This window comes from Pelobates fuscus, chromosome 7 (genome assembly GCF_036172605.1).
Source record: "Pelobates fuscus isolate aPelFus1 chromosome 7, aPelFus1.pri, whole genome shotgun sequence".
NCBI classification, from domain to species: domain Eukaryota; kingdom Metazoa; phylum Chordata; class Amphibia; order Anura; family Pelobatidae; genus Pelobates; species Pelobates fuscus.
The window spans coordinates 88114569-88136584 of record NC_086323.1 but is presented as its reverse complement, the minus strand read 5'-3'; the positions used below and the strand labels follow the sequence as shown (position 1 = coordinate 88136584).

The 22016-nt window shown below is 40.4% G+C and overlaps 1 protein-coding gene across 1 annotated transcript in view; it reads right to left on the bottom strand.

Moving 5' to 3' along the window:
• Positions 1 to 22016, bottom strand: part of LOC134568709 (calcium-activated chloride channel regulator 1-like) — a 103470-nt gene that overhangs the window by 50545 nt on the left and 30909 nt on the right. The window contains exon 7 of the mRNA XM_063427361.1: positions 15147 to 15371. Within this exon, the coding sequence (XP_063283431.1) occupies positions 15147 to 15371 (225 nt within the window). The remainder of the gene's footprint in view (positions 1 to 15146; positions 15372 to 22016) is intronic.

Sequence of the window (22016 nt, the reverse complement as noted above, 5' to 3'; positions counted from 1 at the left end):
TGTTGTAAAATAAGTCTTAAGTTCTTAATACCCAAGTTATGTGGGATGGAGCTGTAGAGAGCCTCCACGTCCAGACTGCATAGTATTGCATCTTTGGGTACTACGAGACTCTCCACAGTTTGGAGCATCTGTTTAGTGTCCCTTACGTACGAAGGAAGTGCTAAAACAAAAGGACTCATTACTTTATCAAGATAGATACTCATATTTTGAGTTAAGTTTCCTGTACCAGAGACTATTGGTCGTCCCGTAGGGTTTGTCATGGATTTATGGATTTTTGGCAAACTATAAAAAGTTGATATCGTAGGGTGCCTAGTAAACATAAAATCAAGCTCATCTTTAGTGATAAGTTTATTGTCAAATGCCAGGGACAAAAGGCCCTTCACCTCAAGGATATATTCCCCCGTGGGGTCCGTCTGTAAAGTGCGATAAGTTTTAGTATCGCTCAATAGTCGGTTAACCATAGTTATATAATAAGGGCGGTCCATTATTACAATGTTACCGCCCTTATCCGAGGGTTTAATGATAATATGCGGATTATCACGAAGGGATTTAAGGGCATTCATTTCGGCGTATGTTAGATTACCGTTTGTTTTAAAGTCCAAATCGTTAGGGTTAATACATTCAATGTCCCTGCATACCATTTCCAGAAAAACCTCTATACTTTTATAATCCTTAAAATGGGGAGTAAAAGTGCTCCTGGGTTTCAAACCAGTCTGAGGTACGTCATGCTGTCCCCCTTCCTCATTGCATTGCAACAAATCGACCAGGGTGTCTAGGCATTCCAAGTCTTTCACCGTTAGCCCTAAATTCTGTGCCTTATACTCTTTCCTAGTGGTGTGATATTTAAATAAGGCTAATTTACGGGCAAACAAATTCAAATCTTTAGTCCAAATAAATTTGTTGAACGAAGGGGTAGGTACAAACGTGAGGCCTTTCTGTAAGACAAAAAGTTCTATTGCTGTTAAAGGGATAGAGGACAAATTGACTACTTTAAGATCATCGGAAGCTAGTTTCGATACTTCCGTTGGCCCCTGCCCCTTTGAGATTGTCTGGTGTTTGGACCTTTGAATTCCTCGGCCTGTCTTAGGCCTAAAAAATCCACACCTTTGCGTAATATACTTTTTGGGAACTGGGTTTGTGATGTCTGGCTAGAGGAAGTGGACGGGTCTGACTCATTATCAGTTGATTCATATTCTGAGGTACTAAATCTGTCAGAATCCGTTCTTATTCTTTTATTGAAATGACGGTATATTCTACCGGTATCGAAATCATTAGTATCTCTTAAAAATTTCTGATGTTTCTTGGTCTTAATTTGATATGAGAACTTATCAAGATTATTTTTTAATTTTAATCGTACAACTGCTCAACGATAATGACTTAAATCTACATTTTACTAGTGAAATTGGGGGTAAACATTTAAATTTTTTGGACATTACATTGTCCCTGCAGGATGAATACATATCCACTACCCTGTTCCGTAAAAAGACTGCCACAAACAGTTTTTTGAACTGGCAGAGTCATCATCCCTACCCTTCAAAGGCTGGCATACCGACTGGACAGTACCTGCGTTTACGCAGGAACTGTTCTACGGTGGATGATTTTAAAATCAAAGCAGCCAACTTAAGAAAATCATTCAAAGATAAAGGGTACCCCAACAGGGTATTAAAAAGGGCTTACTCAAGGGCTTTAAAGTCCGAAAGAAGTGACCTTCTTAAAGACAACAATCCAATTATTAGTCACCAAATCCGTTGCATCGGAACCTTTGATGCAGGTTGGCATACCATGCTGTCGATCCTTGGCAGATATTGGCCAATCCTGACGGCAGACGAACAACTAAAATCAGTGATCTCCCCCTTTCCGTCAGTTACAGCTCGGAGGGGGAAAAACCTTAGGGATTTATTGGTACCTAGCCATTTTGGACCAATTGGCAATTTAGCCAAACCATATCTTCCTAAAGGCACGTATGGTTGCGGACACTGTAGTGCCTGCCAATTTATACCCAAAGACACTAAGATGTTTTCAGACAGTTCCAATCACGATGTCCATCATGTACAATCTTTCTTCAACTGTCGTACGGAGGGGGTCATCTACCTTCTGACGTGTTCATGTGGAATTAAATATGTGGGGAAGACCTTCCACCCCTTTAAATTCCGCATCAGGGAACATGTGAACTCTGTCAGAAGGAGACTGGAAACCCCTATCTCCAGACATTTGAAGATATATCATGCTAATTCATCCAGCAGATTACGTTTTATGGGCATAGAACTTATACCCCAGCCCCAACGTAAAGGTGACTGGGACCGCAAATTGAGACAAAGGGAGTCCTATTGGATTTACAAATTAAAAACACTCTCCCCTAAAGGACTCAATGAGGGGTTCTCATTCACTCCATTTTTATAGTTTAAAGGGTACTATAACATCCACGGTTAATAGGCTAGTCACCCTCTTAGAACTATTTTTAAATCCTTAAATTGCTGACTGCGCAATGGTGTATATATGTAAATAATAAAGTTTTTTTGTTTTTTGTCATTTGTTCTTTGGAACAACATTGTGTGTAATCACTAGCTCTTTATCTGACTTAATAGTACTATCCCTTTAATTGAGGGACTGTCATTTAACGCAGTTTAACTAATGGCCCCTCTCTCTGTCTTTCTTTGTAGCTCTTTGCAGCATATGGTTTTGAGGTATTAACCCATGTTATGCATTAGCATAACCTTCTAAGATAGTGGAGCTTTAAAGTTGGTCTTGCAGCATTCATTTCACCTTTAAGCTTGGGTTAGATGTCGTAATCTGATCTTCCATCGTGGGCACTCATAAGTGGTTTGTTTATTTATCTATCAGCCCTCGCTAAGCACCATAATTGGTGTATGTGCGATGTGCTAGTTTAGTGAATAATCCTCTTTTACCGGATTTGAGTGATTGACATGAAGCCCCGCCTTTTTGACGGAGCTTCACACTCCCACTTAGCTGGACAGCCCAGCAGTGAAGGATTCATGGCGATTGGATTGTTAGTTACTGCATCCCCTCCCCCTTGTCCGCCCACATTTGACGGACATGCTGTTGAACCTATGACCGCCGCCGAGTGTGTGCAGCAATGAGGATAGGCGGATCCGCTGTGGGATCACCTTATGATTGACCCACATTTCCACCAATGCATAGGCACTACTCGGCTATGATGCGGTATAGGAGGCGGGACAGAATGACACCTTCAATTTGCCTCGATCAGCTGCAAGCCATCTGGTCATGATATGTCAGATATTTAAGAAGCCTGGGAGCACACAGTGTTTGACTAGCTCCTGACGACGGCGTGCATACACGCTGAAACGCGCGTCGAGCGTTTCCTTTACTTTATTTTTCCTATGTTTGTCTCACACTTTTAGGTAGCACTTTATAGTTTTTTATTAGGTGCCTTTTTGGTTTGCCAACGGTAGCAGGTATTTAGTGTGTTTGCCTTAGTAAAGGTGGTTGTATCCACATATTATACTAGGCAGCTATTGGAGAGATATTTTTGGGGGTTCTCTTGTTTGTTACTCCTCTATAGCCCTCGTGCGGGGCTATTTATCTAGTTTTACTATTATTTTGTACTAGTATGATATATCAAGCAAGTTGGGGGTACAGGTTATGATTCATTATCTCTCACCTGCTCACTCTCCTATTACTCTCTCTCTCTTTCCTGTTACCGGGCATTCAAGTGCCTTTTCCGTGTCCAAAGTTGCTTCTCAGGATCCCCTTGTTTCAAGGGTCTCCTTTTCTGTGTATTTTCTCTGGGTTACCCCCTACTTTGCAGCTTTGAGGTAGGCAATGCATGGGGTTTTTTTCAATGGTTTGCACTTAGTTATGTGAATTATTGGATCTACCCTATTCATTATCCGTTTCCTCGTATATTTTATTTAGGTGTTATTTCACCATTTAGCCTACATTCCTTTCGTACCCATTATTACTCTATAATTGTATTATCATTACCAGTAGCACTATTTACAATCTCTTTATATGGCAGGCTTTCTGTCCAACAAACCTGATGCACATCAATGGTGCACTGATGCAGACGTGGTCTTTTCTAATAGCACTTCCCTGTCATCCCCCTTTGCTCCTAATATTCATACTAGTTTCAACAAATTAACTAGGACCTTTAAGAAACAAATTAAGACCAGCTGGGAAATTTCGACACTAAACACATATATTTCTAAAAATATTATTCCGAGGGGCCTAAGAGTTCTTGTGCCACCCTCTAGGAATATAGAGATCGATGGTTTTAACAAAGAATGGGAGGAGGCAGCGTCTAAATGCTCGACTACATTTATGACTATCATTTGTAAATATGAGAACTTACAACTTGATAAAATACAAAAGGAACTAGACACTGAGATAGAGGCAATCCAGAATTTTAATACGGATCCTCTGTTCCAAGGCCTGGAAGTCAAATTAAAAAATAATCTTGATAAGTTCTCATATCAAATTAAGACCAAGAAACATCAGAAATTTTTAAGAGATACTAATGATTTCGATACCGGTAGAATATACCGTCATTTCAATAAAAGAATAAGAACGGATTCTGACAGATTTAGTACCTCAGAATATGAATCAACTGATAATGAGTCAGACCCGTCCACTTCCTCTAGCCAGACATCACAAACCCAGTTCCCAAAAAGTATATTACGCAAAGGTGTGGATTTTTTAGGCCTAAGACAGGCCGAGGAATTCAAAGGTCCAAACATCAGACAATCTCAAAGGGGCAGGGGCCAACGGAAGTATCGAAACTAGCTTCCGATGATCTTAAAGTAGTCAATTTGTCCTCTATCCCTTTAACAGCAATAGAACTTTTTGTCTTACAGAAAGGCCTCACGTTTGTACCTACCCCTTCGTTCAACAAATTTATTTGGACTAAAGATTTGAATTTGTTTGCCCGTAAATTAGCCTTATTTAAATATCACACCACTAGGAAAGAGTATAAGGCACAGAATTTAGGGCTAACGGTGAAAGACTTGGAATGCCTAGACACCCTGGTCGATTTGTTGCAATGCAATGAGGAAGGGGGACAGCATGACGTACCTCAGACTGGTTTGAAACCCAGGAGCACTTTTACTCCCCATTTTAAGGATTATAAAAGTATAGAGGTTTTTCTGGAAATGGTATGCAGGGACATTGAATGTATTAACCCTAACGATTTGGACTTTAAAACAAACGGTAATCTAACATACGCCGAAATGAATGCCCTTAAATCCCTTCGTGATAATCCGCATATTATCATTAAACCCTCGGATAAGGGCGGTAACATTGTAATAATGGACCGCCCTTATTATATAACTATGGTTAACCGACTATTGAGCGATACTAAAACTTATCGCACTTTACAGACGGACCCCACGGGGGAATATATCCTTGAGGTGAAGGGCCTTTTGTCCCTGGCATTTGACAATAAACTTATCACTAAAGATGAGCTTGATTTTATGTTTACTAGGCACCCTACGATATCAACTTTTTATAGTTTGCCAAAAATCCATAAATCCATGACAAACCCTACGGGACGACCAATAGTCTCTGGTACAGGAAACTTAACTCAAAATATGAGTATCTATCTTGATAAAGTAATGAGTCCTTTTGTTTTAGCACTTCCTTCGTACGTAAGGGACACTAAACAGATGCTCCAAACTGTGGAGAGTCTCGTAGTACCCAAAGATGCAATACTATGCAGTCTGGACGTGGAGGCTCTCTACAGCTCCATCCCACATAACTTGGGTATTAAGAACTTAAGACTTATTTTACAACAACAGTCCAAATTTGCTCAAGAATATATCGATTTTGTATGCGCTATTTTGAATTTTGTACTTACCAAAAACATATTTTTGTTTAATGGGACCATCTACCACCAAATCGTTGGCACAGCAATGGGCACATCTTGTGCTCCATCTTATGCCAATTTATACCTGGGCACCTGGGAGCATAGTCTGTCAATAGATGCTCGTCTGACCCAATATATGACTCTGGTATATTGTTGGAAACGCTACATTGACGACGTGCTGGTAGTGTGGCTGGGGTCTACAGAAGACTTTAACAAGTTCGTACAACTGCTCAACGATAATGACTTAAACCTACATTTTACTAGTGAAATTGGGGGTAAACATTTAAATTTTTTGGACATTACATTGTCCCTGCAGGATGAATACATATCCACTACCCTGTTCCGAAAAAAGACTGCCACAAACAGTTTTTTGAACTGGCAGAGTCAGCATCCCTACCCTTCAAAGGCTGGCATACCGACTGGACAGTACCTGCGTTTACGCAGGAACTGTTCTACGGTGGATGATTTTAAAATCAAAGCAGCCAACTTAAGAAAATCATTCAAAGATAAAGGGTACCCCAACAGGGTATTAAAAAGGGCTTACTCAAGGGCTTTAAAGTCCGAAAGAAGTGACCTTCTTAAAGACAACAATCCAATTATTAGTCACCAAATCCGTTGCATCGGAACCTTTGATGCAGGTTGGCATACCATGCTGTCGATCCTTGGCAGATATTGGCCAATCCTGACGGCAGACGAACAACTAAAATCAGTGATCTCCCCCTTTCCGTCAGTTACAGCTCGGAGGGGGAAAAACCTTAGGGATTTATTGGTACCTAGCCATTTTGGACCAATTGGCAATTTAGCCAAACCATATCTTCCTAAAGGCACGTATGGTTGCGGACACTGTAGTGCCTGCCAATTTATACCCAAAGACACTAAGATGTTTTCAGATAGTTCCAATCACGATGTCCATCATGTACAATCTTTCTTCAACTGTCGTACGGAGGGGGTCATCTACCTTCTGACGTGTTCATGTGGAATTAAATATGTGGGGAAGACCTTCCGCCCCTTTAAATTCCGCATCAGGGAACATGTGAACTCTGTCAGAAGGAGACTGGAAACCCCTATCTCCAGACATTTGAAGATATATCATGCTAATTCATCCAGCAGATTACGTTTTATGGGCATAGAACTTATACCCCAGCCCCAACGTAAAGGTGACTGGGACCGCAAATTGAGACAAAGGGAGTCCTATTGGATTTACAAATTAAAAACACTCTCCCCTAAAGGACTCAATGAGGGGTTCTCATTCACTCCATTTTTATAGTTTAAAGGGTACTATAACATCCACGGTTAATAGGCTAGTCACCCTCTTAGAACTATTTTTAAATCCTTAAATTGCTGACTGCGCAATGGTGTATATATGTAAATAATAAAGTTTTTTTGTTTTTTGTCATTTGTTCTTTGGAACAACATTGTGTGTAATCACTAGCTCTTTATCTGACTTAATAGTACTATCCCTTTAATTGAGGGACTGTCATTTAACGCAGTTTAACTAATGGCCCCTCTCTCTGTCTTTCTTTGTAGCTCTTTGCAGCATATGGTTTTGAGGTATTAACCCATGTTATGCATTAGCATAACCTTCTAAGATAGTGGAGCTTTAAAGTTGGTCTTGCAGCATTCATTTCACCTTTAAGCTTGGGTTAGATGTCGTAATCTGATCTTCCATCGTGGGCACTCATAGTGGTTTGTTTATTTATCTATCAGCCCTCGCTAAGCACCATAATTGGTGTATGTGCGATGTGCTAGTTTAGTGAATAATCCTCTTTTACCGGATTTGAGTGATTGACATGAAGCCCCGCCTTTTTGACGGAGCTTCACACTCCCACTTAGCTGGACAGCCCAGCAGTGAAGGATTCATGGCGATTGGATTGTTAGTTACTGCATCCCCTCCCCCTTGTCCGCCCACATTTGACGGACATGCTGTTGAACCTATGACCGCCGCCGAGTGTGTGCAGCAATGAGGATAGGCGGATCCGCTGTGGGATCACCTTATGATTGACCCACATTTCCACCAATGCATAGGCACTACTCGGCTATGATGCGGTATAGGAGGCGGGACAGAATGACACCTTCAATTTGCCTCGATCAGCTGCAAGCCATCTGGTCATGATATGTCAGATATTTAAGAAGCCTGGGAGCACACAGTGTTTGACTAGCTCCTGACGACGGCGTGCATACACGCTGAAACGCGCGTCGAGCGTTTCCTTTACTTTATTTTTCCTATGTTTGTCTCACACTTTTAGGTAGCACTTTATAGTTTTTTATTAGGTGCCTTTTTGGTTTGCCAACGGTAGCAGGTATTTAGTGTGTTTGCCTTAGTAAAGGTGGTTGTATCCACATATTATACTAGGCAGCTATTGGAGAGATATTTTTGGGGGTTCTCTTGTTTGTTACTCCTCTATAGCCCTCGTGCGGGGCTATTTATCTAGTTTTACTATTATTTTGTACTAGTATGATATATCAAGCAAGTTGGGGGTACAGGTTATGATTCATTATCTCTCACCTGCTCACTCTCCTATTACTCTCTCTCTCTTTCCTGTTACCGGGCATTCAAGTGCCTTTTCCGTGTCCAAAGTTGCTTCTCAGGATCCCCTTGTTTCAAGGGTCTCCTTTTCTGTATATATATATATATATATATATATTGCTTTTTCTAATATAAAATATTGGTCCTTTCAGAGTAAAACATTTAATTATACAGTAAGCATACTCACATGCAGACACAGACAATCTCACTGACACACACAAGCTCATTGATACACAGCCTCATAGACAAACAATTTCACTAATATACATAAGCTCATTGCCATAAAAACACAAGCTCACTCACTAGCAGGCACACACACACATGCAAGCAAGCTCACTCACTAGCAGGCGCGCGCACACACACAGCTTAATGTAGTGGTTCTGGTATCTATAGCCTGTCCCTGCAGGCTTTTGAATGTAAACACTGGCTTTTCAGAGAAAAGGCAGTGTTTACATTGCTTAATAGTGACACCTCTAGTGACAGACACTCAGATGGTCACTAGAGGCGCTTCCTGTGTCAGTGCGGATCTGCTGAGATCATCAAGCTTGATGATCTCAGTCATAGAGGCAGAGACCAACACGACATTGAAAAAAAAGAGTGAGTAAAACACTATTTTTAAAAACACACACAGACACCACGACTGACACACACACACACACCATGACAGACAGACATACACACACCATGACAGACACACCATGACACAGACACACACACCATGACACAGACAGACACACACACACACCATGACACAGACAGACATACACACACACACACCATGACACAGACAGACACATACACACACACACCATGACAGACAGACAGACACACACACACACCATGACACAGACAGACAGACACACACACCGTGACACAGACAGACACACACACACCATGATACAGACACACCGTGACACAGACACACACACATGACACAGACACACACACCATGACACAGACAGACACACACACCATGACACAGACAGACATACACACACACCATGACACAGACAGACACACACACACGCCATGATACAGACACACCGTGACACAGACACACGACACAGACACACACACACACCATGACACAGACAGACACACACACACCATGACACAGACAGACACACACACACACACACGCCATGACACAGACAGACATACAGCATGACAGACAGACAGACCATGACACAGACAGACACACACACACACCCCATGACACAGACACACATGCACACAGCATGACACAGACAGACACACACAGCATGACACACACTCAAACACTCCCACTGACATACATACTTTTTGGTTCCTGTGGGTGGGCAGACAGATATGTGTGCTGGCATCCGCAGGGAGAAGTTGAATGGCGGCCACAGGGAGAAGTTGAATGGCGGCCACAGAGGAAGCTCTTCTAGCGGCCGCTGGGGGAGCAGGCTGTTCTGTCTCTGCTCCCCCCCTCCCTCACGTGCTAGAAAGAGACCGGGGCCGGAATATGACGTCATATTCCGGCCCCGGTCTCATTAAGCTGCGCGCGAGGGAGGGGGGGAGCAGAGACAGAACAGCGTGCTCCCCCAGCGGCCGCCAGAAGAGCTTCCCCTGCGGCCGCCATTCAACTTCTCCCTGCGGCCGCAGGTCACCCCGGCCCCAGGTGCCGACGGCCCACCGGGAAATTTCCCGGTATCCCGGTGGGCCAGTCCGGCCCTGCAGCCACCCCAGTTCTTGATATTTGAAATGGGGTTGCTGCGTGTTCAGCTTCCTGTGGTATTGACCTTTATCCTAGTGGCATAAATATAAGATATCATATTAGTAGAAATACAAAATTAGAATAAAATAACATTTATTCATTTTATTTAATTTGGCAATACCGTGTATGCTATTTACATAGTGCCACTTTACCTTTTTTTCATGAAACAGTCAGGACAGACAGCAACTGACATGTAAGGAGCTTGCTCCTCTGTTTGAGATCCCTAGTTAAAGGAACACTATAGTCACCAGAACAACTACAGCTTAATGTAGTTGTGCTGGTGCCTATAGCCTGTCTCTGCAGGCTCTTTAATATAAGTACTGCATTTTCAGAGGTGCTTCCTGTGTCAATGCTGCACTGTGTGCAGCACTGGCATTCAGCGTCTCCATAGTCTGCATGGAACGCAGTATGTTGCTCATAGAGATGCATTGATTTAATGCATCTCTATGAGGAGGTGGTGATTGGCACAGCATAGCATTTTGCAACGCGTGCACCATAGCCTTCCAATGCTTTCCTATGCTTTCAAATGCTATGATCTCAGCCGTGGAGGCGGAACGAGATGGGGGGTGGTGTGGGAGAAAAGGGTGAGTAAAATCACCTTTTCACAGAAAGGCAATAGGGGCTTGATACCTAAACAGGTATTTTACCACTATAGTGTTTGGAAGTTTCTTTAACACAGAGGAAGTATTTTTTTTTAAAAATGTTATAAGTCTTTATTTGTAAGTTTCAGTGTTTACAGAATTGAGATTGTCAAGCAAAATATAACTTCTTCTCAAAACATTGGTTGAACATACATTTAACAGTGGGAGTTATTTAGCATGTTACAGAGGCAATCATCACAGTTTTGTCTTGCAGGGTTAGCATACTCTTGTGTGCTTATTACACCAGACTCTGTGCTAGGCTGCACTGTGTTCATCATGTTGGTCTGCCAATTTAGGGGGTTAAAAGGGAAGACGTGAAAAGAAGCAAACTTGGAACTGGTAGAGAATTGGGGAGCCCTCTAGGCTTCAGGATCTGTGCTGGAAGTGGTTTGTGAGCGTAGAGGGGGGCAGTTAGGGGGTGGGGTGTGGAGGGGTCCCCATGGTGTGAATAGGTAGAGGCTCTGTTAAGGGGCCTCCGTAGTGGTGATCTGTAATTTTATCTAGTAAGTTTTGGCCTGGTCTTGTTTGGTGTATTGCTGAGCAGGTGTCTTGCGTGAGTGCCATGTTCCTTGGCCTGCATGCTGGTCATATAGCGTAATAATGGCAGTGAGTCCTTGTATAATAGATAGGACGGTAGGTAAGACAGAAGAGAGAAAGAAGAAAGAACAAAAGGGGGAATTACAGGGGCGGGGGAGAGTGGGTAGGGAGGTGTGTACAGGGGTGTTATTCTTGTTGTCTAGACTGTAGTTTGGATGTCAAGTGGTGGCAGATAAGTGTTACTTATTGAGTTCATGTCTTGTGTGTTAACTTAGAGATGGGAATATTATAAAACCATATTTTATGGAAGTGTTTGGTTGTGTCATGTATTATTGCGGACATTTAATTCATTTTGATGGGGTCTGTAATTTTGTGTCCTACCATGTCTATGGTAGGGGTATCCGGGCTTCCCCATTTTTCTGCAATGGCCCATCTTGTTGCTAGTGCTATTCTGGCAATCATTTTGTTTTATGCTATGGGCGTGTTAGTATGTGGTTTTGAGAGGATTCATGTCCATAGGTTTAATGGAACGTCCGAGTGTAGGATCCTGGATACCATGGATGTAACCTGTTGCCATAGTTGGGTGATTGGGGCACACTCCCACTACAAGTGGAGGTAGGTACCCTTGTGCCCGCATCCCTTCCAGCATAGGTCCGTATCTGACCTGCCCATCTGTTTTAGTTTAAGTGGGGTGAGGTACCATCTCATTAATGTTTTATAGGCTTGCTCTTTATGATTAACACATATGGCCTAGGTCACTCTCCCAAGTCGACACATATGTGAGGGTTCCTCCTTGAAGGTTTGAAGGATATGTGTGTATAGTACAGAAAACTGTAATTTTTGGACTTGTGCTTTCATGCATAGTTTTTCAAAGGGTTTCAGGGCTGTTGTACCTGCTTGTTTGTTCGTGGGTTGTTCAAGAAAGCTGCTGATCTGTATATGTCAGAAAAAGTTGAACCTCCGGAAAGGTGTAGGTTATGGAAGATCTGTGAATGGTATTATTAGCAGGTTGGTATAAAAGTGGTATAAGCAAGTGAGGTTATTGTCTTCGAAGTGTACGAAGGCTTCTAGGGTGGGTCATGCGATGTGTATCGGCAAGGCTTCCGGTTTGTCGATGTTTAGTTTGTAGCTGGAGACTACAGCATATGTTTTTAACGCGGAAAGTAGCGGTGGCTGGCATTGTTGAGGATCTGTTATAGTAATCAGTAATTCGCTGCGGTTTTATATTCCTCCCCGCGGACCTCGAGTTCTTTGATATGGGCATTGCGTCTAAGGGATTGTAGGCGTGGTTCTAAGGATAGGGCAATTTGAATGGGGAGAGAGGGCATCCCTTCCATGTGCCGTTCTGTATTGTAAAGGTGGGGCTGGATGAGTGGAAGGTGATAGGATGGCGTTAAAGAGATTGCATAGGTGTGGGATCAGTGTTGGGGTGAATGTTTTGTAGTAAAGTCCTGTGAATCCATCCGTTCCAGGACTTTTGTTTGGCTTAAGAGTCTTTAATGTCCTTGCTACTTCTTCTGGTGTGATTTGGTCTATTAGTGTCTGTGCTGCTTCCCTAGACAGAGAGGGAAGTGATATTTGGCTTAAAGGACCACTCTAGTGCCAGGAAAGCATACTCGTTTTCCTGGCACTAGAGTGCCCTGAGGGTGCCCCCACCCTCAGGGACCCCCTCCCGCCCGGCTCTGGAAAGGGGTAAGGGGTTAAAACTTACCTTTTTCCAGCGGTGGGCGGAGAGCTCTCCTCCTCCGATCCTCCTCTTCTCCTCCCCGTCGGCTGAATGCGCACGCGCGGCAAGAGCTGCGCGCGCATTCAGCCGGTCACATAGGAAAGCATTCATAATTCTTTCCTATGGACGCTTGCGTGCTCTCACTGTGATTTTCACAGTGAGAATCACGCAAGCGCCTCTAGCGGCTTTCAATGAGACAGCCACTAGAGGATTAGGGGGAAGGCTTAACCCATTCACAAACATAGCAGTTTCTCTGAAACTGCTATGTTTGTGAAAAAATTGGTTAACCCTAGAAGGACCTGGCACCCAGACCACTTCATTAAGCTGAAGTGGTCTGGGTGCCTAGAGTGGTCCTTTAAGCAGTGGTCTATGAGGGTTTTGTTTGTGGATGGGTTTTGTTGCATGTTGGGTCATGGTCATAGAGGTCCGTGAAGTATTTTTTAAATACTTCAGCAATTCGGTCTGGGTCTTCCGTCAGTGATCTGTCCAGAGTCATTATTTTGTCTGTTTCTGGGCCATTCTTTGTTTCAGTCTGCGTGCTAATAACGTGTCGGCCTTGTTAGATTTAAAGTAAAAAATAAAGTTGTTTCGTCCATTGTAACGCCTTGATCGAGGCTTGCACAATGTATTCTTTTATGTCTGTTTGACATTTTGATATTTACGTGTTCAATTCCGGTGTGGGGTCAAGTTTAAGTTTGTCCTCGAGGGATCTGAGAGTCATCAATGTGTTTTCTAGATGGGCTACCTGTTTTTTTTTTTTGTGTATTGTCCCTAATTTGATCATGGATCCTCTTAGGACGGCTTTATGAGCTCACCACAGTGAGCATTTGGAGTCTAATGAATCCATGTTTAAGCGAAAATATTTGGACATAGTTTGGTAAATCGATTCTCGGATCTGCATGTTGTGTATGAGGTTGGGGTTCAAGCGCCATGACCAGGGTCTGATCATACATGGTAGTGTGAGTTGGGGACTGTTGTGGGTTGTAAGTAGGGGACTCAATCCTTGTATGTACGTAGTGGGGAATCGCGATGCAGCCTAGAACAAAATCTAACCCCATTAAACCCCCCAATAACGACAGACCACTTAGTATGGATGAAACAGGCCACAGCATTTATTATCACAACTAAATTACTGCATAACACATCCATAACTTTATTTATTAAATCTCTTCTTTTCTGTAACCAAAACATTAGACATAAATAAGCATAAATTAACATATATACATATATAACTACACCCATAGTGTTATACAGTGACCCAACCGTCCTTGCCAATAAAAACATGGAGTGGTTCCTAATCACCACTCCCTCTCACCTCCCCCCTCGTCATAAAAAATCCTTCCAATGCCTGCCATCAGCCGACCTTATCCACGCTCGATGGGCACGAGACCTCAGGCAACCTAAAGTTAAACCTTTAGAGCAGGGGAGGTTTGAGACCTTAAAAAACGTGTTCATCTCATTCCATCTACTTAAACGTAACCTCAAACTCAATTGTCAAGGACATACCCCCGGCTAGCTGCGACAAAATATAGTATAGGGTGGGCGGGAGGGAAGCTGTTTGCTGGCCCGAATCCCAAGTGGCACTGAGGTAAGACCTCCCCCACACTGTCTTACACAGAACATAATCACACCCACAGACTCTTCCTAACCAATCCCATGCATCTATCCCCACACTCCTACATGTGCCCTTGTCCGCTTAGCTGCGCTATCTCCCCAGGGCCTGGTTTGCTGGTGGTAAAGTTGATCTGACTTGCAGTTAATGGAAGACCCATATATAGTTTGAGAAGTTAATGTTCTTGGGTATTGATAAGACAATCACATGTGGGTAAACATTGAAAGTAGGCTTACATCTTTAACCACTTAAGGACCAAACTTCTGGAATAAAAGGAAATCATGACATGTCACACATGTCATGTGTCCTTAAGGGGTTAAACATAATTATATACATACATAAATTGAGCCCACTTTATTTTTCCAATATATATATATATATATATATATATATTTATTTATTTATTTTACATACTATTTTGATTATATGTGTGCAATCCATCACCTGAGGAAGTAGCCATCACCACTGTATACATGCTTACATACTTCATATAACATATTAACAAAAAAAATAAGTTGCATACCTCAATTGCTGATAAGATTCCTGGGCAAAGGCTTGATGTTTTGTATGTTGCTGTCTTTGGAAGAAGTGATTTTAGGTTCTCACGGTCAGATTCATTTTTTATTTGAACTGGTTGTGAAATAACAGTTGCTGTATCAGAGAACTCAATAATTCCAATAAAAGAACCTATTTTAATCTGAGTAAGGACTAAATATACTGCTTTATACAGTCGAAGTATCTTGTCATTCTGAAACAAATACAAAATGTAATAATGTTTTGTAATAATAAAAATGTTTTGTTAATTTACCTTAAATATTTGTATGCACACACCATTAGACTATGTTCTTGGAATTATAAAAACAAACACAGTAGTCAATTAGTGTATTCCAGCTTTATTCATTTGACATCAATTACCGTTTTAAATGTGGGCTTAAAAGATCAAGCACAAATACATTTTCAACTTACCAGAGAATTTCAAATCTTTGGCCAAGGGTTGAAGAATTTTTGTAATGACGGTATTTTTCCAAAACAAATGCAATTACGTATAAATGATCTACAATATATGGTTTAGTGAATTTCCTAACATTAGAGCAATACTATAGTGTTGCTAAGAATTAAGAGCATTTGTTTCATTTCAGTGAGAAAGTTTAACAAGAAAGAATCCTAAAAGTGAAAAAGAGCAGTCCACATAACTCAGGGGTTTTCAACCTTCAATATGACTTAACCAAAATAGAAAGAAAAAAATGTGTATTAATGTCCTTAAAACACAACTTTTATTCCATCTACTATACAAATGTATAAGAGAAACTTTTTTTAAAAAAAAATTCTTAATCCATAATCCTACATTGTCATGTAGGATGAAAACATGTCTCATATCACTCTTGCACAATGTTAGCTTAGCAAAATAGATTTTAACATGTATGCCTAGCTTAAATCCCCTTCCATAGTGCCCTCAATTAATCTTCAGGGATCAATAATTTATAGGAATTTAAATACTATGCTATAGGTGTAATACCAAATTGGTCCCTAGGGGTCACTCCTATGAGCATTTCAATGGATATCAATATGTATATTACCCTAAATTGGTCCCTAGGGGGTCACGTTTCCATTAAATGCATCCTACAATAAGACACCAGTTGAACTTGTATTAGCCCAAATTGGTCCCTAGGTGTCACAGTTCCATTATGTATTTTCTATAATAAGTTAGTAGTTAAATATTGATAGAGACTTCTGAGTCAAGTACAAAAACAAGAAGGGACAATACACCTTCTAAAATTTAATCATGATGATAACAAAGTCTCCATTACTTTGTAAAGATGAGTTAAGATGAGTTCAAACACCATGTAAAACAAAGTGTTGTAATGGCTATACCCTATTAAGATCCTGGGATAGTATTGGAAAGGTCTAGATATCCCTGCATTTTTGCCAGCTGTACAGCACAAAGTCACTGGTGATACGAAGGTAAAAAGGGGTAAAAATATGCCTCATATCACTCTGGGACAATATTAGGTGAGCATAATGGATTGCCACATATATTCCTAGTTTAAATCACCTAGTTCCTGTAAATTATCTGCAGGGGTTACTAAATCATAGGAACTGAAATGGTTTACTAAAAGTGTGATAGCACAAAGTAATCGTAGGAACTGAAATGACTTACTATAAGTGTGATAGCACAAAGTCGTCCCTAGGGGTCTTTGTCCTATGAGCAGTTCAATGGACACTCTTAATGTCCTATCCCAAATTGGTCCCTAGGGGTCACAGCTCCATTAAGTGTTTCTTATAATAAGATACCAGTTTAACTTTTATTTCCTAAAATTAGTCCCCATGGGTCACAGTTCCATTTAGTATTTTCTGTAATGACTTAGTTGTTAAACTTTTAGTAGAGACCTCTGAGGCAATTGAAAAAAAAAAACAGAGACAAAAAACCTTCCAAGATATAATCATGATGGTAACAAAGTCTCCATTATCAACATTTGAGAAAACATAAGTTTGAACATCATGTAAAACAAAATGTTGCAATAGCTGTTCATTCACGCTAGGTTCCTCAGAAGTGTCAAAAATCAACGACTCAATTAGGCTTTTAAATACCCGCCCCTTTTGCTGGTAGATAGATCCTAGAACATGTAATCATTCCACAGCAATGGAGCCTAACAAAGCCAGAGATGTAATGAAATTAAAGATGTGAAAGGCTCAGATTCCCCTTAACCCCTTCACGACGGGTGACGGACGAGGTCCGTCATCCTGGGGATGCCCTTAACGACGGGTGACGGACCTCGTCCGTCACGCGGTAAAATTAACCCCAGATCGCCGCAATCGCGGCGATCGTGGGGTTAATGGTGCTCCGGTCTGCCTCTGCATTAGAGGCAGACCGGGAGCACCGGATCGGGCTGTCAGAGTACATGTGCCCGCTCTGACAGCATGCCAGAGCGGGCACATGTGCTCTCTATACTCACCTCCGCCTCCCTGCACTTCCGGGTTCAGTGTGAAGTGCAGGGAGACGGATCTGCAGTGATCCTGCCCCCTGGTGTTAAAAAAAAAAGTTAAATTAAAATCCCACCCCCCCTTTACCCATATTAATAAAAAATTAACCCCTTCCCTGCCAATTGATCACTGACTACAGTGATCAATTGGCAGGGATTACATTTTAATATGATCTGATTTTTTTTTTAACCCCTGAGGGTTAATTCTTTTTTTTTTTAACCCTCAGGGGTTAAATTTATTTTATTAATTAATTTAAATATTTTAAAATTATAAATTTAGCTAGCTGGGGAGGGTGGAAGTTAGTGGGGAATTGGGGGATTTAGTGTTAGGCTAACTAGGGGTTAACGTTAAAAAAAGTTTTAAAATAAGCTTTAAAAAGTTAAAAAAATTAAGTAAAAAAAAAGTTTTAATAACGTTTAAGTAAAAAATAAAAAAAAAATAAACCCTTTACCCAGTCCAAATAAAAATTAACCCCTTGCCTGCCAGTCTATCACTGCCTACAGTGATAAAAATACAGATCACAGTATTATACTGTGATCTAATTTTTTTTTAACCCCTGACGATTAACTTTTATTTATTTTTTAACCCTCAGGGGTTAAATTAATTTAATTAACTAATTTAAATATTGTATAATTAAATATTTTGCTAGCTGGGGTGGGTGGGAGTTATGGGAAAATGGGGAATTTACTGTTAGTGCTGCTTACTGCTAGTTAGGGGTTAACGGTAAAAGAAAAAGCTTAGAAAAATGTTAAATCTGTAAAAAAAAGTTTTACGAAAGTTTAGGAAACTTTAAAAAAATGAATAAGCAAAACAAAAGTTTAAAAAATAGTTTTAAAAAGTAAAAAAAGTTTTAAAAAGTAAAAAAATACATTTAATAACGCTCATTACCACTACACCTGGTACAAGCTAGCGGAAAAATGATCCCACGCTAAGGTTCAAAATATGCCTTTTGAAATACCCTGGGATGTCTTCTTTAAGAAATGGTATGGCTTTATGGGGTATTTGGATTATATAGCCTGGTAAAATACTCTAAAATGGGACATGGGCACAGCGTAAAAATTTAAAGTTTGAAAAAAATGGAATGGCTGTGTCCCAAATGTGCCCCTCCGATGTCCACATATACCTGGCAAAGGTACATACGGGGGTATTTTTGTACTCAGCCGACATAGCTGAGCAACATATAAAGTATTATAGAGTGGTGGTACACATAAGGTTTGCAAAATATACTGTGCAAACTCACTTTGTGTGTCAAAAAGGCAGAAAAAACGCTTATTACCACTACACCTGGTACAAGCTAGCGGAAAAATTATCCCACACTAATTTTCAAAATATGCCTTTTGAAATACCCTGGGATGTCTTCTTTAAGAAATGGTATGGCTTTATGGAGTATTTGGATTATATAGCCTGGTAAAATACTCTAAAATGGGACATGGGCACAGCGTAAAAATGCAAAGTTTGAAAAAAAATTGAATGGCTGTGTCCCAAATGTGCCCCTCCGATGTCCACATATACCTGGCAAAGGTACATACGGGGGTATTTTTGTACTCAGCCGACATAGCTGAGCAACATATAAAGTATTATAGAGTGGTGGTACACATAAGGTTTGCAAAATATACTGTGCAAACTCACTTTGTGTGTCAAAAAGGCAGAAAAAACGCTTATTACCACTACACCTGGTACAAGCTAGCGGAAAAAATATCCCACGCTAAGGTTCAAAATATGCCTTTTGAAATACCCTGGGGTGTCTACTTTAAGAAATGGTAGGCCTTTGTGGGGTAGTTTGAATTTAAAACTTACGAAGATGCTTGGAAATTGCACATAGGTCCAGCGTCAAAATTCAAAGTTCTGTAAAAACTGATATGGCTTGGTCTCCAATATGCCACTGTAGCTTCACAAAATAGTGCCAAAGACATTCATTGGGGATGTCTTTTTACTCAGAAGACTTAGCTGAGCATAATTTGAAGGTTTTGAACTTAGTGGCACATATGAAATATACAAAATGCCCAGCAAAAATGCAATCCGTATGTCAAAAAATGCACAAAATTATTTTTTACCACATACTTTGGCATATATTGGTGAATAAATGGGGGCATGCTAAGGCACAATATGCACCTTATGATATACCCTGGAGTGTCTACTTTTACAAATGGTAGGCCTTTGTGGTTTTTTTTTTGAACAGTCAAACTGTTATAATACCCCAAATGGAAGCATAGGCTCATTAAATCCGTCTCTCAAAATTCAACTGTGAATACTGAAAAGGACAGGTCTCCTGTATGGCACTGTAGCTTCACGAAATAGTGCCATAGACATACAATGGGGGTGTCCTTTTACTCAGAAGACTTAGCTGAGCATAATTTGGGGGGTTTGAACTTAGTGGCACATATGAAATATACAAAATGCCCAGCAAAAATGCAATCCGTATGTAAAAAATGCACAAAATTATTTTTTACCACATACTTTGGCATGTAATGGTAAAAAAATGGGGGCATGTTAAGGCACAATATGCACCTTATGAGATACCCTGGAGTGTCTACTTTTACAAATGGTAGGCCTTTGTGGGGGTTTTTGAACAGTCAAACTGTTATAATACCCCAAATGGAAGCATAGGCTCATTAAATCCGTCTCTCAAAATTCTACTGTGAATACTGAAAAGGACAGGTCTCCTGTATGGCACTGTAGCTTCACGAAATAGTGCCATAGACATACAATGGGGGTGTCCTTTTACTCAGAAGACTTAGCTGAGCATAATTTGGGGGGTTTGAACTTAGTGGCACATATGAAATATACAAAATGCCCAGCAAAAATGCAATCCGTATGTAAAAAATGCACACAATTATTTTTTTACCACATACTTTGGCATGTAATGGTAAAAAAATGGGGGCATGTTAAGGCACAATATGCACCTTATGAGATACCCTGGAGTGTCTACTTTTACAAATGGTAGGCCTTTGTGGGGGTTTTTGAACAGTCAAACTGTTATAATACCCCAAATGGAAGCATAGGCTCATTATATCCGTCTCTCAAAATTCTACTGTGAATACTGAAAAGGACAGGTCTCCTATATGGCACTGTAGCTTCACAAAATAGTGCCAAAGACATACAATGGGGGTACCGTTGTACTCAGCAGAAGTAACTGAACACATAATAAAACTTTGTACAGGAATAGCACACAACAACTTTACAAAATACACATGAGAAGTTCTTTGTTATACGTTTGTGTGCGAAAACCCCCCAAAAACACAATTTTACTCCAATATTTAGCAGAGGTTGTCGGTAAAATGGCTACGTAGAAAGTGTCAAAACAACCTTAGGTAAATAGCCTGTGATGTCTACTTTATATAAATATATACTTTTGTGTGGCAATTTTGTTTTATTTTATGGCTATTAGGCTTACAAGACAAACATACCAAATTCTAAAATCGCTCCATATTAAAATTTTATTTTACTCCTTGTGCTTTGTGACCTGTAACTACCAAAAAAAACTGAAAATCCCAGACACATTATATATTCTGTAAATCAGAACAAATAAATGAATTTATTTTTAATTACTTTCCTTAACCTGCACTAATTATGCACACATTATGATTGCAAAAACTGTAAAAAAAAACAATATTTTTCATTTTTTTTGCATTTTTCTGTATTTTTTTTATAATAAGTAAGCATTTATATATTTATATGTTATATCAAATTAAAGCCCTTTCTGTCCTTTAAAAAACAGTATATAATATGTGTCGGTGCAATAAATGAGAGAGATGCAAATTGCAGTTGAACGCAAACAGCAAGAAAATGCAAAAATTGCTTGTGTCATTAAGCGTAAGTCAAGCTTCTGAAGCTCTGTCCTTAAGGGGTTAATGCCTTAGTTCATAGTTATTTGCAAACAATCACTCCAAAATAAAACTGTCTTAAACCTAAATTGGAGTGTAGAAATGCAGTAGATGTATATCATGCCTATTCATTACTCCAACAAAACAAGTGAAAAGTGTGACAAGTGATAAGATTCATTATATAAATTGATTTATAAACTCCTCCACCACTTTTATTGTTTATATTGTCACTTGTTATTGTGGCATACAGTATATCGGCAAAATATGTCAGCAATTTCGTAGTATCCGGCAACATATTAGCTAAACAAGAACCTCTCTAGATACCTCCATTTCACGCCATGTACACACATTACACAATGGGGATCATTCTTATCTGACTTTTCAGGCTCTCAAGGGCAAATATTTCTCACCACAAAAAGGGGACCATAACAGAAAGCTTCTCCAAAGAGGAGCCAGATACATCTATGCGTTTAAAACATTGGCCCCATTTGACCTCAAGGTGGAATTTAACTACACAGCTTTAATTCAGTGATTAATTTAAATGATCCTGTTGGGTATCTTTATATATTTTGTTACTTTTGTATATA